The following is a 22,356-nucleotide window of genomic DNA, read 5'->3' as shown; positions in this document are numbered from 1 at the left end:
TGACCCCGTTCTTCAGTAAATTCATTTTTCTATACCAGATATTTATTATTATTCCTCTGGTATACATCCTCTGGTTCTAACGTACTTATTTATGCTTTTTCAAATGCATATCAGTTAATATGTTTTGGAAGTTCCATAACAGTTTTGGATTTCCGACATAGAACAAACAGCAGGTATCATGGATCAGTTTAATGGGCTGTATTTTGGGCACCATTGTTTTAGAGGATTAGAATTTCACAATTTACATTCTATCGCCTCACTAAATATATTGACTTTCTAAAAACTTCAACAAATTAAGATAAATTCCGACAAATTTAATAATAATTTTTTTACAGATGGTTGAAACAAACCTGGATGCAATTGTATTTCTCTTTGCGTGAGAGTGGCAAAATGAAGAACGTGCAAGTCCACAACTACAGAATATACAATATAAGAAGTATAATCATGTTAAATTCAAAATCAGTGATGTCCAAGCTTTAAAATCAAAGTCAGAGGGCTAGTACAGAAGCAGATGCAATGGGATTTTAAAATTCAGATTTCATTTTTGGACTGCTCAATTTTCCAGTTTTAGTAACATTTATATGCAATACTTTTAAATCACTCAAAATTTTAAGTGCTCTTTTAGCTATACTGTCAGTTTCTCATTGCCCAAGACATTTTTCACGACTCTAAATGAATGTCCATGAGTTTTAATGAAAATATTTACTTTCTATGACTTTTCTAGGTCTGAAATTTGTTTATTCTTTTTCCATGACTTTCCAGGATTTCCATAACTCATACGAATCTTGTGAATATCAGTTAAAATTTTTCTTGCACACCACTATCTTATCGGGTTAAAAACTTGTTCACATTGAAATTTAAAAAACAAAAAAATAAGAACAACATAAAAAGATGAGTACAAAGAGTTAATAAGCTAATATATTTAACATTTAAATTAACTGATATGATCACCAAAATTCTAAGACAGTTTTCAAATAATGAAGAAAATGCAGACTTAAAAAATCCAACATTTCCTGACTTTTGCAAATTGTATCATCTAACTCCCTAATATTGATAATTCATTGTCATTCAAAATGCCTTTAATCAATTTTTAGAAAAAAAAGAGAATGATTTATCTTGAGTCAAATTCTAATGGAGCTAGATTGAAATTCTCCGAAAGGGAAAAAGGACAATCATGCAAGCCTTTTGCTATGGAACATGAGATGAGAAAAGTTAAAATAATAGTAAACACAAAATATTCACAAGGTAGACTCATTTAAAAAAAAAAAACATGGGAGAATTTCACAGAGGCGGACTCAGATTTTGAAATGCATAAAAAATTGGGAAATACATGCAAAAAAGTACTGAACTATGTAAATTTTACACTTAGCCCATAAACATTGGGAAGTACACAATGTTTTAGCTTAATGCTATGATTTTAAAAATCTGGAATTTCTCTGATTATAATCTGTGTGTGTGATTACAATTATTTTTTAAAAAATCTCGACACAAAAAACAGAAAAGGTTGAAAACACCGGATAATTTAAGATTTGGAACTACTACTTTTATTGTTAACTAAAATGAAAAGAACACATAATGCAGAAAGCATGAAGAGATGTCAATTGGCACCTATCTAGCCTATGAAGACGAAGGAATTTCCTAAGTAGAAGAATGAAAATAGGTGGGACTCTCCCTTCGGGACAGGAATAGTACTTGGAAATTCCCCCACATCTCCAGGAAGTTACCATATAAAACTCCTACCAGTGGCACAGCTATTGAAAAATAGAAAAATACAGAGGGATGGCTAATAAACCTTCAATAAAACCTCTAGTTGTAATCCTTTCAGGAGAAAAATCTGCAATGGTTGGACTTTCAGGAACTTTGAAAAAAAAAAAAAATCTGGAGGGGAAATAGCACATTCTTAGGGTTTGAAAAATTGGGTCCTCTTTAGGTATCCCATGTCAATTACATGCTATAGCGTGTCAGCGGGACCCTTGCATAGGTCAATTAATGTTTCCCCTTCTTATTTTTGCAAAGCTATAAAGAAAGATTTTCTATTGTAATATTTGACTTTTTAAAACAAATTATAATTTAAACCTTTTTTTAACATAAAACAAAATATATTCAATTTGTATAATTACATAGCTATGTATAAATGCTAAGACAGACCTCTTTAACTGAGACTCCAAAGTCATTGTAACTCGCATTGAATCTCTCAGCTGTAATAACAACATATTTTTCTGTTCATGTAGTTTTAATCTAAAATGGAAAATAGATATATTGTCAAAGAACTACCTTTTTTTTCAGAAATATGCGTTTGTACTTTAAGTTAAAAAAATAGTTTTAAAATAATTAACAAGAAAAAGAAACAGCAACTACAATTTCATTTTATTAAAATCTTTTGCTTGATTCAAAATTTTATATTATATCACCAAATTAATCTATGCTTTTATTTAATTTTGCTTTAACTCACTTATTAATCTATGCTTTTGCAATATAATAGCTGCGGTAAATGTTTTTGACAGAACTAATTTTCAGAAAAAATTTAGCAGACCAAATCAACTGCTAAATGCATTACTGATAGGAAAACTTTTGAACTTTCATTTTATTTCCAAAACGTAAGAACAATATGACCTTGATTTAACAATTGTCAAGGGACTGGGAAAAGCTATCATTAAATCGAGGAGCATAGACATTCAATGCATTCAAATCCGTATCAGTGAAATATATAGTTAAATTGAGGAAATCGCTAAATTGAAGTACTGTATTATAAGCTTCTGTAACAAGCAAGGTTTCAAATTTCTTTTAAACATGGCCTCTTTTTAGACAATAGACTTCTGGTCACAGTACTTAGTTTGTTTGAGCCCTTCTTTCTGTCAATTTAATCCTAGTCTTAATATAAATTTAATGATATGAAACAGACTTAAATATTTTTAGTTGACTTCTTAAGAAACTCCATTTTCAAGTACTTTTTAAATGGCTGTTGATATGACGTAGGTAAAAAAGAGGATAAATAAATGTTTATTTTATAAACTAAGAAATAACTTGAATACTAAGGATTTCTAAAGTATCAGAAACATAAAAGAAAAGCATTTTTATGAGTTAACAAACCTTAAATTGAAGTACCACTATATTTAATTTTGGAATTTCCAATAAAACTGACTTTACCATGAGACATTTAGACAATTTTCCACCATAAATTGCTCCATGGAGCTATCTCGAAATATACAGATTCATTTAACTAAATAAAAAGCTTTTATGAAATGCTAAGTCACACAAAAGTGAAGGTCTAAGAGGGCGTTCTTAATTGACACATAAAACTAAACACAGGAGAAAGAGAAATCTGAATTTAAGAACAAAAATAATACATAAGGAATTACAGAATGGTGGTAGCACACTATAACAGTTTTGAGTACTTTACAAGATATCATGCACCTGCATAACCTGCATGCCTACAGATGAATTTCAATAACCTAAATTCGCAAAGCTTAAAATATTAAGCACAAAAGATTTTTTTTTCCTTCTTACCTATCTGCAATAGCTCTATTTGACATCTCCATAGCATTTCCCAACTCTTGCTCAAGCTTGCATATCTCTGTTTCAATAGAAACAATCTCAGCCTCACTTCGACCTTTTGTGTTGATACTGCGTAATTCTCGCAGGAGTTGTTCTTTTTCTTGAATGAGAAGCAGCCTAGCCATGCAAGCAAAGAAAATAACATGCAAAAATTTGCAAGGAAGCAAAGCTAATTTTGAGAATCAAATATATTCAGTATTCATGCTAAGATCAGAAACATAAAAGTAAACTAAACATTTATAAACATAGATACACTTACATGCAAACTAATTGGAAAGAAACTTTTACTTTAAAACATAAACAAAAAATTAAAACTCTTTTGGCATGTACAGTAATAGTGAGAGAAATAGGTGCATATTACAAAAGATATGATATAAATCACATGCTAACCATTTTACTTTTACTGAAAATTATTTATGAATATAATTTAAAATGTCTCAGAAACCCCAATATGCCTTTTCTTGAAATTACCTTGAAATCAACCACTGACATGGAGAAAAACAGTAAACAGAGTCATTGTGAAAATTTGATGCTTCCTAGTCTTAACCATTAAAAGTTTTTTTTTTCTTTCCAATTTAAATGACTAAAATAATTCACACTGGCCATTCATATGTTAAAAACCTTATGTTCACTTTTATACGTTTCTTAAATGCTACATTATAGAAACACTGAATATTGGTGTTTTGCTGTAATTTTATAATTGTCACGTGATTCTTAGCACCTGCTTACATATGGTTTACACTTCTGATTATCTCCTCAATACAGGAGTGATAGTGGACTCCAGTAAAATTTTCTGAAGACAGTGAAATTTTCGAAAGTTTGAGAATGTTTGTTACAAAACTTTTTACTCAGCAGTGCCTATAAAAAAATATTAATAAAATTTTAAAAAAATCCCTAATGTAATTCATTTCATTAATTGAAGGGAAATAGAATCAATTAGATCATATTTTACTCAAAAAGCATCCTTTAAGAGAGTGAAAAAGATTTAAAACTTCATATAGACCAATAGACTGCCGTACAAAGGTAAAGCGCAGTATCAAGGTTGCCACAGGAAAACTTAAATAAAAAAGTAGCAAAAGTAGCCTAAAATTTTCAAAAAGTTGCAAAAACAGTAGCCAGACAAATTTAGAAGGTTGCAAAAAACTAATACTCATATCATGAGATTATTGAAGCAATAAATTGTGCAGTTGAAAAGGATACTGTTGTACATTCTAGTGACCTAGTTAAGGAAATTCTTAAATAGGTCATTTCCCTCAATACGCTCAATTTTACTTAATGTTTTCCAAAAAACAAAGGGTTTTTTTTCCAAAACAATAGGTTCTTTTGGGGGGAAAACAGGATTTTTGGAGTACACAAATAAAATCAGAGACACCCTGGGAAAAACTGCAAAAACAAACACAGAGAATAGATTATCCAATCATTTAAGCTGTTCCTTGTTTGACGTTTAAAAGCAATGGAGTGGATGGGTCCAAAATAAAAGGCAAATGAATTTTTCTTTTAAACAAAAAGAATGTAAAATAGAAATGATTAAACTAATAACAATAACAATAGTAATAATAATTATAGGTTTCAAACAAATAGGGTGGAAAACCCTCATGTATTTGAGAACGAAAACTTGCTTTTGAAAAAATGTCTCCAAAAATGTAGCCCTAGTGAAAATACACTATATGACCAAAAGTATTGGGGCACTTTCAAAAATTCACATTTTTAAGGATTTCTCAAGAAATATGAGACCAATTGCTTTGTGATGTTTGCCACATAAAAGGTATGCTCCAGCTGTCATTTTCCAAAAAAAATCATATCCTCCTTGTGTTTCGGGAATCAGTAACAAATTGAGAAAAACAGAAATTTTTTTTATCATCATTCATCATAAATAACCGAGAATAAGCTGTAAGTTTCAGAAATAAGTTTGCTTACTATGTCCAATTATATTACTACTTTTGAGAAAGTATCACTGGTATTCAAAGATATAAGCATTTCTTTTAAACCTACAAATTTTATTTGAAGGTTTTTGGCTCATAACAAGCAAAGTTTTTCCATCAAAAGACAACTTGATAGTAGACAAAAGAAATATAATACTAAAATTTGAAATTAAACAATTTAAAATTTGAAAAAAGTATGGACATTTAAAACAATTTTTCACTGTGCATGTACGAATGATAGCAATTTATGACTTTCATAATCTTAAATTCAACTAAATTCCCTAACTCATAATAAAATTCCACTTCAATATCTTAAAAATTCAGAAAGTTATCAGCTATGAAATGAGCCAAATTTTAAAAAAGTATGTAAAATAATTGTACATAGTAATCTTAACTAGTTTCTAAAATTTATAGCTTTATGACGAGTAATGATCAAAAAACATTTTTGCTTTCCTCAATTTGTTACTGATCCCCAAAAAGCAAGGGCGATATATTTTTATTGTAAAATGACAGCTGGAGCATATCTTTTATGTGACAAAAGTTACAGAGCAATTGGTCTCTTATTTCTTGAGAAATCCTTGAAAATGTTAATTTTGGATACTTACTTTTTTTTGTCCAAATACTTTTGGTCAAATACAGTGCGGCACAGAGGTTTAAGCACAATCGAAATCTTTTGATAAAAACACCGAATAGCTTTGAAATTTTTACTGTTTTTAAACAATCAGCTTACAAATTCATGTTTTGAATTTGCAAACAATTTGTAGAAATTAAAATAAGACTTCATAAAAAATGAAAATCATTCACATTTAAGAAAGCATTAAAGTCTTTTAGCAGTCTATGGTGTTACCATTGCATCTGATAAGCTCGAATACACGATTTTCCATTGTTAGCACGAAGTTATGGAAGGTTTCGGGACAGTCTGTACATGGGCACCCACATACAAAATTTTAAGGGGGGGGGGACTCAGATATTTTCTTCATGGTTTAGCAAAATATTTTCCCTATGGAAACCGATTTCAGTACAGATTAGAGTTATTACAATTTGACATTTTTAATAACTTATTTATTAATCTCTGGAGAAGAAACGTTTTTTCATTTTTGCAAAGAAAACAGTACTAAAAGCAAGGGAGTTCTAATTTCTAAGGGGGGACTTGGGTCCCCACTGTCCCCCCTCCCATATGACCGCCCAAGGGTCTATACTAGGCTTCCCCGATTGCTGATTTGAACTACACTGCATCCCATTCTGGTACATGTCACCTGAGAGAATTCTCCAGATGTTTCCCATCTGATTGAGATCTGTGATGAGTGCTGGCCAGCTCATTGAACTGATATTTTGAGATGCAAGCCATCAGAATTTTTGAAGTGAAACTTTTTATGTGAAGGCTTTGAAATTCTGATAAGCAATATTTTTGTCTGACGGAAATGATGTAGTTTTTTAATGATTGAAAAAAACAATGTAAAATAATAGTAACTATAAAGTTAAAATACTTATGATTTTTAATTGCTGCCAAAAATAATGGAAAATAATAGTAATTATAAAGTTAGTTTTGTTAATAAAGAATCAATTTCAAGGCTAAACTAATTAAACAAGCGTATATGTTGAGCATTTAAACTTTTCAAATAATGCAAATTTTCAAATATTTCTTTGATCAAAGTCAATTCATCAATTTAAACGCATAATCCACAGTTTAAGTTCAGCCTTGAAATTAGTTTGCTAACTTTTTATTAACAAAACTAACTTTATAACTACTATTATTTTTTATTGTTTTTGGCAACAATTAAACAGTGGATTTCAAATATTATTTAGTTTTCTTATTGTTTAAAACCTAGTTCCTTCATTAAAATATAATATTTTGTTGTGATTATGTCTAAGTCTGCCGAAGAAAAAACAAGAGCCTGGTATAAGAGAAAATGTGAGTTTGAAGTGAGAGTTCAGAATGTAAAAAAAAAAGTCTTCTATCCTGTGTTTAAAGGGCATGCATTTTTTTTTTTTTAATTTTGTAAGTTAAGTGCTAGAACATCTTAACACATGAAGAAGCTACGCAAAATTCTTTTTTTTCTTCTTTTATCTTTTTTTTTTAGAAATTCTGAAACAACAGCTCTTAGAAAATGCTATCATGAAATATCAGAAACATTGTGCTTCTAAGAAATAAATAAGTACCTTTATGCAAAGAAGTAACAGGAAATAAACAACGTTTTGCAGCAAATATACAGATTACTGCAGACACGTGTTTCAGGATTCCAAGGAACCCATTTTTAAATCCAAAATAATGAGTCTTTTGGGATGCAGCAAAACACTTGTCTGCAGTAATCTGAATATTTGTGCAACAAAGCCTTGGTTATTTCCTGTTACTTATTATGCTTTCTAGCTCATCAGAAAAATATTTTTACCTCATAATGAACATATATAACCACATAATAATAACCCTATCATAACAGAGATTTTCTTTAGTAGAACACAGAAAGATTAGACCATTGCATTTTAAAAAGCAAAACCAGCTGAATTTTTGTTAAAAATTATATTTTTAACTGTGTTTATTATAACTATAGTTTTGCCAGGGCTCGAAAATTATATTGCCCAACATGCCTGGGGCATGTAAAAATTCTGATCGAACATGAATCTTTTACCCTTACATTCCCAGCTGGGCATGTAATTATTACAATTTTCAAATTAAGTATTTTTAATTTTAATGACTTACTATGTACTATTTATTTAAACTTTTTTATGTTGTATATTGAAATAATTCTTGATTCAGATATAAAGCTGTGAAATTAATTTTTTGTGTGATTAATACTAGACACCAAACTCAAATATTTTTATTATTATACAATTTAAAAAAAACTTGGTCATGTAAAAGTTTATTTGGGCATGTATCTTTTAGACAAACATGCCCGGTAGGACATGTAAAGTTTTTAAGATTTTCCTAGTCCTGAGTTTTTCTAATAAATGTGATTCCAATAATTAGAAGTTTCTAAACTTTTATCTTTGATGTGTTATAATAAGTAGTATAATAAAATACATTTTTAAAATATAAAAATGATTGTTCTGGACTAATTCCTTCAGTGAGTATGAGCTCACCAAAGTTATATGCATATAAATTAACAGGAGGCATTATTCTTAGTTAATTCATGTTTTTCACTTGAATGAAATATTTTTAGATAATGAAAATGAATATTATTTTTTTTTTCCGCTTGAGTAGTGAATAGAACTGAGCAAAAATATCAAAGTAACTACCTGTCCTTATCAGATTCTGTCTGCCCAGGTGACATTCTTTCTTCAAGATCTGCTAAGTCCTGCTGAATCCTATGTACTTCCTTACGAGCTTCATCATATTGTAATCTCATTCGAGCCATCTCTGCCAATCTTGCTCCAATCGGAACAAACTACAAAATCAAAAATATCCGAGTTTCATATGAAACAAAACAAGACAACACAATACTAAATTTTGCATATGAATGTATTACCTTAATTCCAGTGGCTTAATTAATGGCTGGGAAATTATTTTCCTTAATTTTCCACCCATTATTAGCAAAAATATGTTTTTTTAAATAATTTTCTTAAATTTAAAATTAGTTACTTTTAAAACATTAGAAAAGCTTTCATTGCCAATTGAGTTTTTGAGATGAAAATAGTCATATTTGAAAAGAAAATTTTTAATTATATGTGAAATTCTCTCTACAGCAACTAATTCATTCAAAAAAAAAAGGAAGACATCTTACTTCGCCTGATAAATCAGTCTGTGAAGCAGTACTAAATTTCTCCAAGGGTATATTCAAAGTTGAAACATCTGGTGATGAGGGTTGTAAACGTGCTAAGTCATCTTTCAGTCTGGATAAGCTCTGGTAAAAAAGGAGGAAAAAATATAGGTAAAATAAGAGAGCTTTAAATGGATGTTTCACTTGCTAAATCGATTAACTCCATAAAACAAAAAGTCGAGAAAAGTGATGAAAATAGTGTTATCCATAGGAGTGAATAGGCCCTCGTGTTACATTTTCTGCCATCACATGGTCAGAAATGTACTGAACCAAAATTTTAACATAAATTCACATGCTAAGCATTGATAAAGCACTATTAAAGCAGAAATGAGGATTTTTTTTAAAGTGAAGTTAATCAATTTGGCAATTGAGGCATCCAAATACCAAATCCCAAAACTTCCCAGAACAAATTTTTAATGTGACATGGAATTAAAATCAAATTGTTTTTTTTTTTTTTTTGATAAGCCACAATTTTAGTAACAATTGGAATTAATCCATATTGTGTTATTTTTCAGATATTTCAGAAGTAGTTTAGATTAAATGACAATATATATATATATATATATATATATATATATATATATATATATGTAATATGAAAAATCCTTTGCTAGGCCTTTTCCATATTAAGTTCTGTTCACTTATATGTCAGCGCGTATGAGTCACTGACATTATTTATTACACACTTAAATGCTTCTCATACCATATATGGCTATGTTCTGGGCTCAGATGAGATTCCCCTTAAAGTACCTACCAGACACTTTTTTTCCCTCCAGACTTAAGCCAGCCTCTGTCTGCGGTGCAAAGCCCAATAATATTTCGTTATTGCAATCTGCTCCTCCTATATAGATCACGTGTGATCACATGATCGAGGGATAATTATCTGTAATCTTTTAATGATATTCCCTGTATAAAATCGTGGCACAACTAAACAAGTTGGTTAGTTCAGAGAAGTTCCCGCTGTTATAGTCTATGTAAAAATAAAGATGTGATTTGTGAATGTAGCTCTGTCCTCTTCCTACGTGGTAGATTATCACGCCACAACACTGCAACTTGCGAAAATCATGATTCGTAATAAGAACCGAGCGGCGGTTCTTACATATATATATATATATATTTCTTACCTGCATAAGTTCAGCCTTTTCCTTTTCACCACTGTTCAAAGACTTTTGAATGTTACGTAATTCTTCCATGATTGCTTGAGCCTCAGCTAAAGTGTAACTTGTAGTCTGCCCTGAAAATTGCTGATCAACCCTACACACACAAAAAGAAAAAAAAATATCACTCGGGGTTTGTACACACTTCTTTAAAATATAATCAAGGACTTGTAATGAGTAAAAAACATCAAAAATATGCGCTATAACTAGAATTAATAACAAATTGGCTAACACATTTGAAAATACTATGTTTTTTTTTTTTTTTTGTATTCAACCTATTAGAGGAACCAGAATGTAAAAGATGCGTCAAAAATATAACAAAAATTCCTAAAAATGTAATGTGTTGTAATTTTGGGTAGATAAGCCACGGCTTATTGTTTTAAAGTTGAAATTTAACATCTGCGGGGTATCTGCTAGGGTCGCGGAATTTTCCCCCACCCTCCTTTCTTAGGATTTCTCATGTTCATCAAAATAAGCGGCAATTTTTGAATTCATTAAAAAATGCTAAATGAGCTCACAAATTGCACCATGAAACAGGTTTCTTATAGAACTTAATTTCTCATCCCTTTAAACCTGCGTTAGTTTGCGCCGATTCAACTGCTGTTCTGTCCAATGTTGCCAGATTCGTGATGGTACCATACGTTTTACAAGGCTGAAAAATGGAGGAATTGCTAACTTGTTTGAGTTACATTTTAAAATAAATCAATGATGATAAATTTAGAAAAAATCAATTGCTAAAAATGAAACAATTTTTCGATGTGCTACTAAAAATAACATGATGATTTGAAAACTTCTCATCCAACCAAATGTATGTATCTGGCAACACTAGTTTTTTTGCATAACCATATCCGTTCCAGATCTTATTAGTTTTTTTACATGAAGTTCACTCCATTTCTATCTATCAACAAGTGCAGTTGCTTGTTATAGTTTTGTTCTTACTAATGATTGTATCCATACATATAATAGAGAGAGATATTATATAGAGAGGAGGAGCGCCATGTTTTGATACGCTCTTGGGGTGGCTTATCTGATCAACTTTTGCTTTTAGTTAGTAAATTATTGCACATGCAGCATATACGATAAGGCAGCTTATCCACACCAAATTACAGTAATAAAATGATAGGGGAGAAATCTAATACTAGAGACCAGATTAAATATCTTTTAATACCAAACTTTTTCCCCCTTGATTTTACACCCAAGGAATTTATTTCAATTTCTTTTTCCTTAGTTCATATGATTGAATAAACAAGTTAATGTCCTTTGATTTTTCAGGCTCATCTGCCAAATGATTTGATTTTGCAGTTGTTTCTATTATGTCCTATTAGAAAAACTTTTTTTTTAAATTACTTAATCTAATGCTTAGCATTTCACTTGTTTTCACTCTTTTAATTTGATTTTTTATTTTCTAAATACTAGATGTATTTTGCTCTAAAGGATGTAGCAGCTGTCCTCAATTTTTGGTAGTTCCTATATCATTAATTGGAATAGAAAGTTTAATAAATACATTAACAATATGCTGGGAAAAGTAGGAAGCATATTTTAAATTTTCTACTTCTATCAATTATTTAAAAAAAATTAAAACGGTAAGCTTTGGTGATATATGTTATAATCACTTCCAATTGTCCAAAATATTAGAATATTAACAAGTTGCAAAATAATTGAAATCTGAAACACAGAAAGCAATTTTCTGCGACTTAACGTGTCACATGTTGGCATGCTCCCAAAATATAGATTGTTTCATTAACTATATTAAAATAAAAAATAAAGTAAACTAATCTTTGGTAATAGGCGTCAAAATAATTTCTAACAGCACAGAATATTAAAATATTTACAAGATGCACAAGGATTGAAATCCCAAACAAGAGAAGCTATTTCTAGCCACGTACGGTTTCATGTCTGCTAAAAGAAAATTATTTCCTTAACAGGGTGGCAACAGGAACTGTGAAAAAAAGTTCCCTGACTTTTCCCTGATTAAGTTCACCAAATTTCCCTGATTTACGTTACCGATGATAATGGTTTTCTTTCTTTGCTCTACTTGAAATGTATGTTTGTATAAAATGCAGTATTTTAAACGTTTTTAAGTTGTGTAAAGTTGTTGAACTAAAGATATATTTTTAAAAGATGCAACTTTTTTTAAAAAATGATTTAAAAATAACATATCAAGTCATTTTTTTTGGGAAAAAAACTTACAAAACAGTATATTAAGTTTTTCTACATGGAAAGATTATAGAAAAATACTTTACTTCCAGAAACCACTTAGCATAAGAATTTTAAGAAACTATTAAAATTACTCTTAAAAACATATGTGTATTTATGATAGAACTAAAAAGTAATTATTTTGAACTAAGTTTTCAAACAGTATAATAATTGTTGCAAGAAGAACAAGTAATAGTGAAAGAATAGAAGTAATGTAGTTATTCTTATATAACTAATTGACATATTTTTGCAAAACAGATGAAACCATTTGACATCCATTCATAGGGAGCTTTTCTCTAATCAAGAACATAGGTTTTAATGAATGAATACAGCATTTTAACAATAAAAAATAAAGATATTTACTTAAGTACACAAATTAACTCTATTTCAAATGATTTCAGTATGTAACGAAAAAAATCTTAAATTGCTTTTGTAACAAACAACTTTGAAATGCAAGAAAAAAAAAAGAAAATAAAAGCATTTAGTTAATTTTAAAATATATAAAAGAAGAATACAACTTGGTTATAAAATTAAAGAATCACTTAAGTCTGAAGAAAAGGAAACCTTTATAATCTGCGGTAACAACAAATAGTATAACGGCAAAAAACAAAAGTTTTTTTTTTATTGAAAGTTTAATTTAAGAAATTAAATTAAAAACGCGAAGAAGTAATAACTTTTAAGCTTTTATGGTATTAATTCAAAAACCGAAGATTTCTTCTTGAAATCATGATTACAGTACCCTAATTACTTCGAGACAATGGAATAAAGGCAAAGGAGCTAAGGCATTAATGAAGGCTTCCTCTTTGCCTGTATGGTAGTTTATTTTACGTAGCATTGAAAGCATGAAAGGAAATTCCAAGCTAGGTAAATAAACAACCTAACAGACACAGAAGCAATCTTAGGAAGTTCATCCTGTGTTTAATAAGTAAGATTCAATACTTTGACGTTGAGGAAAAAAGATGCACAAATATGTGGCAGTGTATAATCGCATCTCATTAATTTTACCTTTTTTTTAAACAGATAATTGGCGGAAAATGTGTAGAGAATTAGAGTACTTAATTTTTTAAAGCAAAAAATTTTTTTTTTCTTCATAAAATCCATTTTCCCTGATTTTTTTGTTATATTTTCAAAATTCCCGGATATTTCCCTGACTTTTCCCTGATTAATAAAGTTCCCTGACTTTTCCCTGATCTCCCCGATTTCCCTGATCTGTTGCCACCCTGCTTAACTATACTGAAACACAAAATAAAATAGGCAAATTTTTGGTAAGATACGTTAAAAAACTTTCAGCTGCCCAAAATATTAAAAAATATTTACAAGATGCAAAAAGGATTGAAATCTCAAACATGAGAAGCAATATTTTTCAAACATGAGTTCATTGTTGGATGATTCCTGAAAATTATGTAATTTATTAATTTTGTATTAAAATAAAGCATAAAATAAGTTGATTTATCATAGTATACTTCAAATTAATTTCCAATAGTCAAAAATATTAAAATATTTATAAGATGTATATGGATTGAAATTTTAAAGAGAAGATTTGTGAAGGAACCTGCATGTGAAGGCATATGGTACTTATGTGAAGAAAACTGCATTGACGAAATGCTTTTTTGTTTTAATTAAGCATAATTCAATGAATTTCTAAAGAACTTAAGCCCTACATTAGCTTTTAAAACTTTTTTGATCATTTAGCATGAATGCTACAATTGACCATTACGACCAAAAAAACCAAGACAACATTTTTATGTGATCAGTACGAAAATGTAGGATGAACAATGCAGGAACAGGTTTGTACCTTCTGATGCAGAAGCGATTGGCTATTGCAGTTCAGTTTTCTAATTGATTCTTATGATCGATCAATTCGTCATGGATTGGCACCTGCACTAATGGATATGGATACCTAGAATGCGAGCCAAGATGGTGTTACATTCGCCCCCTTTCCCCATTCTGCAAGAGTTCCCCGAAAAAGGTGTGGGATTAAAACTGACGATAAGCAGAAAGAGAACACTTGCAACCACTTGATTTTCCCCTACCAAATATAAGCTTGCTTTTCAGCATGGGAGGTAGCTAAGGCAAGATACCGCAGTTTTCCCTTTACAGATGGAGTGTGTCACAAGTGTTCTATCAGAAAAACAAAAATCTGACTTTTTGAAATAATGGCAGAGTAAAAATAAGGACTTAGAACTTTTCTGCAATGAGGCATTAAAATAAGGACTTGTAAGCACCTTGTAAGACTAAATATGAAATTAAGGACTTGTAAGGATGCATACAAATCCTGTTACTTACTAAAAATACCCGGAAAACATACATTAGGGTGTTAATAAAAGTTATGAATGTATATAAGGGTGTCCCAAAAAAATCGAAAGTTGATTTTTCAAGTGACACACTTTCTGATATTTTTCCTTTTGTGTCAAAACAATTGCAAAAAAAGTTTCATATAATTTGAACAACAGAAACCTGTGCGGATTTGCACCTGAAAGTGTGAACCCGTGTTGTGTACTAGGTCAAACTGAAAAAAAAAAACATTTTTTTTTTTGGAAGTTCAAATTTTCATGCTGATAAAATGTTGCCTCTATAGCCCCACGTGTACCAGAAAAATATTTATCTAAATTTTAAAATATTTAGGTGTCCAGCAACAGGCCTAAAACTTATAATTTTCTTCAAAAAATAGAATTTCTCTATCTTTTTAAAAATTACACATAAATTTGTATAAATTATCAAGTTCAAAAATTAGGAGCCAACTAATTTTCAGATCAACATCTGCAAATGAATAATGAAAAAATAATATATTTAAAATCAAAAATTCAAGGTAAGCTTGAAAAAATCCACATAAGAGGCTTAAATATTACAGGAGAGTAAACACTTTGATTTAACCCTAATTACCTACTTAATTGTTTATATATTTCAGCTTGATAATTTCTTAAAATTGACCTTACATTTTTTAAAAATATGTATAGAAAAAAGTCTTTTTTTTTTTTTGAAGAAAATTACAAATCTTAGGATTTGTGTGAGACACCTAAATGTTTTTTAATTTGAATAAATGTTTTTGCGGTACATGTGGGGCATAGGGGCTACGTTTCATCAAGAGTTTCTAAAAAAAGTTTTTTTTTTTCGATTCGGCCCAGTATGTAAGTGCTGATTCACACTTCCATACTCAAGTCAGCATGGGTTGCCGTTGTTCAAATTCTATAAAACTTTTTTTTTAATTGTTTTATCATAAAAGGAAAAAAATTAGAGGATGTGCAGCTTGAAAAATCGACTTTCGATTTTTTTGGGACACCCTAATATACATTCCCAACTTTTATTTAGTACTGAAAAAAAAAATTATTTTAAACATAGTTGTTTGTATATGACTTTAAGAAAGGACTCAAGAATAAAATGAAGTAAATGTTAAATTGCATTCATTTTAATTGCATGTTAAATTTCTGATATATTTTGAACAATTAAAAAATTTTTGATTGTATGAAGATTTGTGAATTAAAATTTAAGATCAATTTGATGAATCATATATAATAAATGACACTACACATTAAAAATCCTGCTAAAAATATTTTAGTAGAAAATTATCCTTCATAAAAAAAAATGTTAGGTGGCCATTTCGAGCTTTCAGTTTTTAATCAACTTTCAATTTTAATAGTTTCGTACATTCAGACAAAATCTAAAAATTCAAGGCCTGGTGTTTAACAGCAGTAAATGGAGCCATGAATAAGACTGTATGATATATTGTATAAGGTCTGGTCGGGTAAAGTGGTCATCATTGGTTTTCAACTTTGAGGTGGAAAATAAAAACAATAAATTCTTTAAACACTTTAACTTTTTTTTGTTGTTTTTTTTACATTGCATTATTAAAGAACATGGTACATTGAATTTCAGGGAAAAAAATATTGATTTAAGTAGTTTTATAACAATTTTGTTTCCCTGTGTATTTATGACTCATTTCCCCCTTGGGGTGGGGGACAGTTATCATAGCATGGGGTAAACTGGTCATAGTTAAAAATAGATGCAAATAATCCTAATATTTGTATATTTGGATTATTTCATAGTTACAAGTATATACACGAATATATGCAGGTATACAAGAGTATATACGTGTCATGTAAATATGAGAAACACATTGATATATGAGTAGATACATGTATACATGAGAGACACGCATGCACATGCCTAGTCAAGTATATACTATGTGTATACACCAGTATATAAGCATGTATACTTGATTACCTACAGCAGTGTATACGTGTCTACATGAGTATATATGCCTCAGTATACATGCACTTGTATCTTGAGTATATACGTGCATACCCGAATATATACATATATAGTTGATATATATATGCATATGTAAGTGCACATACATACATATACGGGTATACACGAGTTAATTTGTGGATACATCCAGTGTGTTTGTAAAGGTCTACTCAAGTATATACAGATGGAAGCAGGAGTATTATACGTATGTTTACATGTAAACATGATTATATACCTGTATAGATGTATATATGTACATTTACATGTATGCACCTGTATATGTATGTATACACGAGTATATCCGCTAATATTCATGTAAGCTTACAGAGTGAATCCAAGCTCTTGGGTAAAAATCTAAGAGGTGTGAGAGTGGAGGATAAGAAGCAAAGAATCATAAGGATCATAAACTTATGGTTGCTAATGCGCTACATGCACACAAAGCCAGAAATTGATGGATGCAGAACAGGTCACAAACTCGCTACACAAAGATGATTTTACCCAACATTTTTGTTTTTAAGAAATATTTAGAGCAGTTGTTAAAAGTTACTGCCTGTAGTAGCTCTAATTCATGCATTGCAACAAAGATGCAGCAACTGATGAAAGTTTTTCAAAAGTGTTGTTATTGCAACTGAGAGTGCTTTGTGATTGCAACACATGTGTTACAGCAGCAGGCCACAAATTTTATCAATTGCTTTAAAACCAAAAATGTTGTGTAAAATTATCTTTGTGTAGTAAATTTGTGACCTGTTTTGCATCCATCAGTTTCTGGCTTTGAATGCATGTAGCGCGTCAGCGTAGTGTTTGTGATCATATGTTTCTTACCATTCTTGCTTCTTATCCTCCCCTCTAACACATTTTAATAATTTACCCAAGAGTTTGAACTCACTCTGTATACATGTATATCATATGCTAGTATATAAGTGTCTAATCGAGTACGTACGCGTATATACGTGTCTACCTGAGTTTATAAGTGTTTGTATATATATGAGTATTAGCGGGTATATACGTATATAGTCGACTGTATATATGTATCGATAAAAAATTCTTGTAGATACCCATATAGGTGTTTATTGGTGCATTTATGGGAATATGTATATATATGTGGCTACAAGACTATATGCATATGCATACGCATAGACTTATATATTTAACCTTGTTTGCTGTAAAGACAATACATATTAAGTGAAATTGAAGTGTAATTTATATTTACCTTATACTTAAAGATTAAGTGACTTTAGAAGAACAATATTTGTTAAGTCTAATATTATGACCACTTTACCCCATCTTATTTATATTGTTCTAAAAAATTATCCAAAATAGATTCAAATAACTACTAATGAGCAAGAGTTCTTGAGACATGTAGGAAGCTTCCTGCGCAGTCAATGTGTTCATTATTCTAACAAACAAAATTTCCCAAGAAAGCTAAAAGAGGTGTTTAGATTTTAAAATTTTTCATATTCACACAAAATAATTTTTTTACCAAATAAATTTTGCCAGTTGTAAAATTTTGTACTCAAAATGTAGTTTCTAACTGCCCTACCCTAAAATAAAATTTTCACAATCTTTGGAACATTTATCTCTAAGCTGTAGCTATTTATTTAACGTATAACCACTTTCCCCCACCTGACCCTAAACAAGACAAATTTTATGGTTGATGCAAATATAAAAATGCTCTTCATAAAAAAATGTATAAAATATAACACACAAGAAAACAGCAATTGCTGGGAGGTACGTACTGAGACAAAGCTTCAAGCCCTTGTTCTTTATAGTACATTTCTGTTCGTATTTGTTCCAGTTCTCTCTTTAACCTTGCAACTCGGTCTTTTGCCAAAGCAACATCGGCTTTCAATAGATCAGGATCAAATTTTGTAGTACAACTACTTGTTGATGAAGCAGCAGATCCTGAAGAGCATAGACTAACATTTGAAGGACAAGAGTTTAAACCTTGAAGAGCAGCAGTTAAATGATGATATTCATCTTGAGCAAGTGAAAGTCGTTGTTGTTTGATGTCAAATATTTCTTTTTTAGCCTGAAATTGTTTCATAAGAAATAAATACCACTTTTGCACCCTTGAGATTATACAATATATAATAAATACTAATAATATACATAATAAAACAATTCTTTCCATGGATTTTAAGTAACAAATTGCAAAAATTTAAACATACTGCCAAATCTTCTTGTGCAGTAAGAAGGTAATCTTTTAGCATTGCTTCTTGGAGTTGTCTCCACTGTTGTCGAGGATCTTCAATCTGGTTTGATTCTAAAAAAATCAGATAAGTGTTTACCTTGTAACATAAATTTTCCCTCCAGATTTTAGGAAAAAATCAAATAAAAAAAATAATAAAGAGACAACATCATTTTTCCAGAAAATTAACTTTTAAGTAAAACAAACTTAATGGAGAAAGTCAAACAAATGACAGTTCAATTGCATAAGAAAGTAAGGTGTGAACACTTTTCAATATCTCACAATATTCCACACACTTCTCCTTTTTTTAATTTTTTTTTTTTTTTTTGCAATATTTTATTAAATACTAAGCTTTTCTTCTTTAACTTTCATGTAAATGATGTCAACTAAAATCAAACAAGTCTATACTTTCAGTACACTCAAACCTGTTTTTGTGCGGCAGATAGACCCCATAAAAAAATTGAAAAAAAAAATTGTTTGTTTTAAACATAACTTTGTTTGTTTTATAAATAATTTCATCAATTGAGTCCCAATCTGATTGAAATTTTCATATACCGCACAAAAACAGGTTTGAGTGTACTATAAATGAAAAATTTTTGCTGAAAACGTAATAATGTTACGTTTGAAACATCACACCATAAAACTTCTGACTAGAACAAATTCATTACAATTTTTTACAATACAGTTTATTCCAGTTAATTGGACCACATTGGGACAGGATAATTTTGGTCCTAATAACTGGCTGGTTCGATTACCCAAACAGGAACCAATGTAGCATGACTGAACGTGCTATACACAAAACATTTAAATGTTACTAAAATTCTGTGAGGCCCATGAGTATGGTGAGCAAAAAATACAAAGAAGAAATATTGCTGTTTATAAAATTGTTTCGTTGAAATATAAATTAATATAAAGCAAAGAATCCTTTTACACTTGTTTAACAACATGTTCAGACCAATACAGTTCTAATAACATTCCTTCAAGGCAGTATCAATTCAATTGAATACCCAAAAGTAGCTAAAAATGTGAGATTGAAAAAATAAGTTCTAAAAAGTACTATACAGCTATTAAAATTTCCAGTGAAATGTAAGTTACATATTTTACTACTTTTTTTTTTTTTTTGAAAAAAATTATATATTATTTTATTGTACATGCTAACTGAACTGAATAAATTTGAAACTTCACTGAATTTTTTTGACCTCTAAAATTGCCACCATGCAGAGAGTTTTCTTTTCTGTCCCTGTAAATAGTGCTGAATTTAATTTAAAAGCACATGAGTCATAATTTATTTTTATTGCACAAACTTTTTAATTTGTTGACCCACTTAAAATTTGATTCATGTGGGAAATTCCTAGGTTTTTTTTTCCCTCTCCTTTTCCTTGGTTTGATTAAACAGGGTCCCAATAAGCGAATAATATTAGGCTTGTGTAATGAGATTTGTTTCTGTTCTTAAATATTTGGTCTGAATTAGCAGCTGTTCCTATTGATCTGGGGTCCAAAGAAGCGGTTCCCACTGTACATAAATATTATTTTTTAAGACATCACTCTTAACAATATACTTCCTTTTTTTTTTTTGAGTAAAATGATTATTTTAAGCATATTTTGCAAATTTAATATCTTCTTTACATACTAATTATTTCCCACTTTAAAACTGTTCTTATGCTTTACAAATGAAAAAGAAAGAGCAACATCAACTGTCTGAATGGATGCTTAATAGCATTTCTTACGATTCATATGATCAATGTAATATACTCCAATCTGGTCATCAAAACATTCTTCCCAACCAAATGGAAGTTCATCTCCAACACAATCTGCGAAGGTCTGTGGCTTTGTATACCTGAAACAAGAAATACATCTGATTATATTTTGGTGCTAATAAAAATATTCTTGAAGTAATTTTTACAGTGGCTGAAATGACAACTTTTCAAGAAAACGTTATCTTTTTAATAATAAATTAATTGAAAATTAACAAACCCAGAACCCCTAAATGGTTTACCTTCAAACTTGGAGGTAAGCCATTTAGGAGTGTGAATGTTCATGTCATGGCACAGAGGCAGGACCGAATTTAGCTTCATGCCGCCCCTAGGCAGATTTGAAATCTGCCGTCCCCTCCACTTAAGTGATTTATCCAAGGTCAATTTAAATACTGAAAAGCACTTATTTTCACGAGGCTTTAATTTTTACGAGCCCGTCGTAATAGAGAAAATTTAAGACTCGCGAAATGTTTCAAATTCATATATTATAATCAAAAAACACGAAATCACCAATAGCTTTATTTTCGTGAAAATATATATGTGTATGTACTCTTTTTACACTTCTTATAGTCATGTAATGCATGCACCCCATGTTCTTTTTTTTAAATATTGCAAGTATTTTGATTGCTATTACAATTTGCAATCACAAACTTTTCAAGCAATATGTAAGGCATGTTGAATCTTGATGAGGCTTTAAATCTACACAAGACTTAGAGTTTTTTTTATTCTTTTTAGTTTGTTTCAAAAACATGATGATTTCAAAAACTATTTTTTACAATTATATTCTGCCTTTTAGTGTCTGAAATTTTGCATTTGATTTTAAACACTTTTATAAGACTGATAATGGCATTTAAATTGAACAAAACAGAATTTAGTTCATTTTCTCATTTACAAAGTAACCGCACAAAATTAACTAAGCAATAGAAAAAACACCGTAATTTCAAAATCATTCGGTTCATTTACTTTTTTTTCAATATTCAAATACATATGTTAAAATTATGGAATTGTGGCATTTCAAAGCGTCATCTTTCATAAATAAACAATACATATTAAAATTTTTAAAAAATTTTGATTCGTTCTACAAATAAGTGGTTTTACAAATAAATAGATAAAACAGTATTTAAGCTTTCCCGAAAGGAAAGGTTTTAACTAACCTACTGAGCGGAAGTAATAATCATAAATTACTTTCCAATTCTTTAAACATTCAAGTAATGTTTTATGATGAACACTCCTAAGGGTATAAAGGAATTTAATGCTCTTTTTAAACGCAAAAGGAGATAATGGTCACTCAGCCCTTCCAGTGCTGCACATAGTTTTTTTTAAGAGAAACCAGATGTTATGTCTCTTTTACCTGAGGCTCTCTTCTTGATGTGCTCCCTTTGAGTTTGGGGAAAGAAATTCTTCGAAGGTATAGATCAAAGTGCATGTTTTCTATAGAAGATGTACTCTGTCCCTACCGCAAGCTAAAACTGAAACTGATTACCTATTACCGGATGACTGTCACACCGCATTTTCTGTGGTTTCGACAATAACAGTCAAGTCTGTTGACAAGTTAGGATCAGTTAGGTAGCTGTTTTGGGG

The 22,356-nt window shown here is 30.0% G+C and overlaps 1 protein-coding gene across 1 annotated transcript in view; it reads right to left on the bottom strand.

Annotated features, from left to right (window-relative positions):
- Positions 1 to 22,356, bottom strand: part of LOC129219446 (protein kibra-like) — a 94,573-nt gene that overhangs the window by 57,058 nt on the left and 15,159 nt on the right. Inside the window, exons 2-9 of the mRNA XM_054853841.1 lie at positions 20,749 to 20,858; positions 19,002 to 19,096; positions 18,570 to 18,862; positions 10,357 to 10,486; positions 9,197 to 9,316; positions 8,712 to 8,860; positions 3,508 to 3,672; positions 2,149 to 2,238 (exon numbers count right to left, since the gene is read on the bottom strand). Of these exons, the coding sequence (XP_054709816.1) occupies positions 2,149 to 2,238; positions 3,508 to 3,672; positions 8,712 to 8,860; positions 9,197 to 9,316; positions 10,357 to 10,486; positions 18,570 to 18,862; positions 19,002 to 19,096; positions 20,749 to 20,858 (1,152 nt within the window). The remainder of the gene's footprint in view (positions 1 to 2,148; positions 2,239 to 3,507; positions 3,673 to 8,711; positions 8,861 to 9,196; positions 9,317 to 10,356; positions 10,487 to 18,569; positions 18,863 to 19,001; positions 19,097 to 20,748; positions 20,859 to 22,356) is intronic.

Source organism: Uloborus diversus, chromosome 3 (assembly GCF_026930045.1).
Source record: "Uloborus diversus isolate 005 chromosome 3, Udiv.v.3.1, whole genome shotgun sequence".
NCBI classification, from domain to species: Eukaryota; Metazoa; Arthropoda; class Arachnida; order Araneae; family Uloboridae; genus Uloborus; species Uloborus diversus.
Note: the sequence above shows the minus strand (reverse complement) of the source record. Positions and strands in the feature narration are given on the sequence as shown.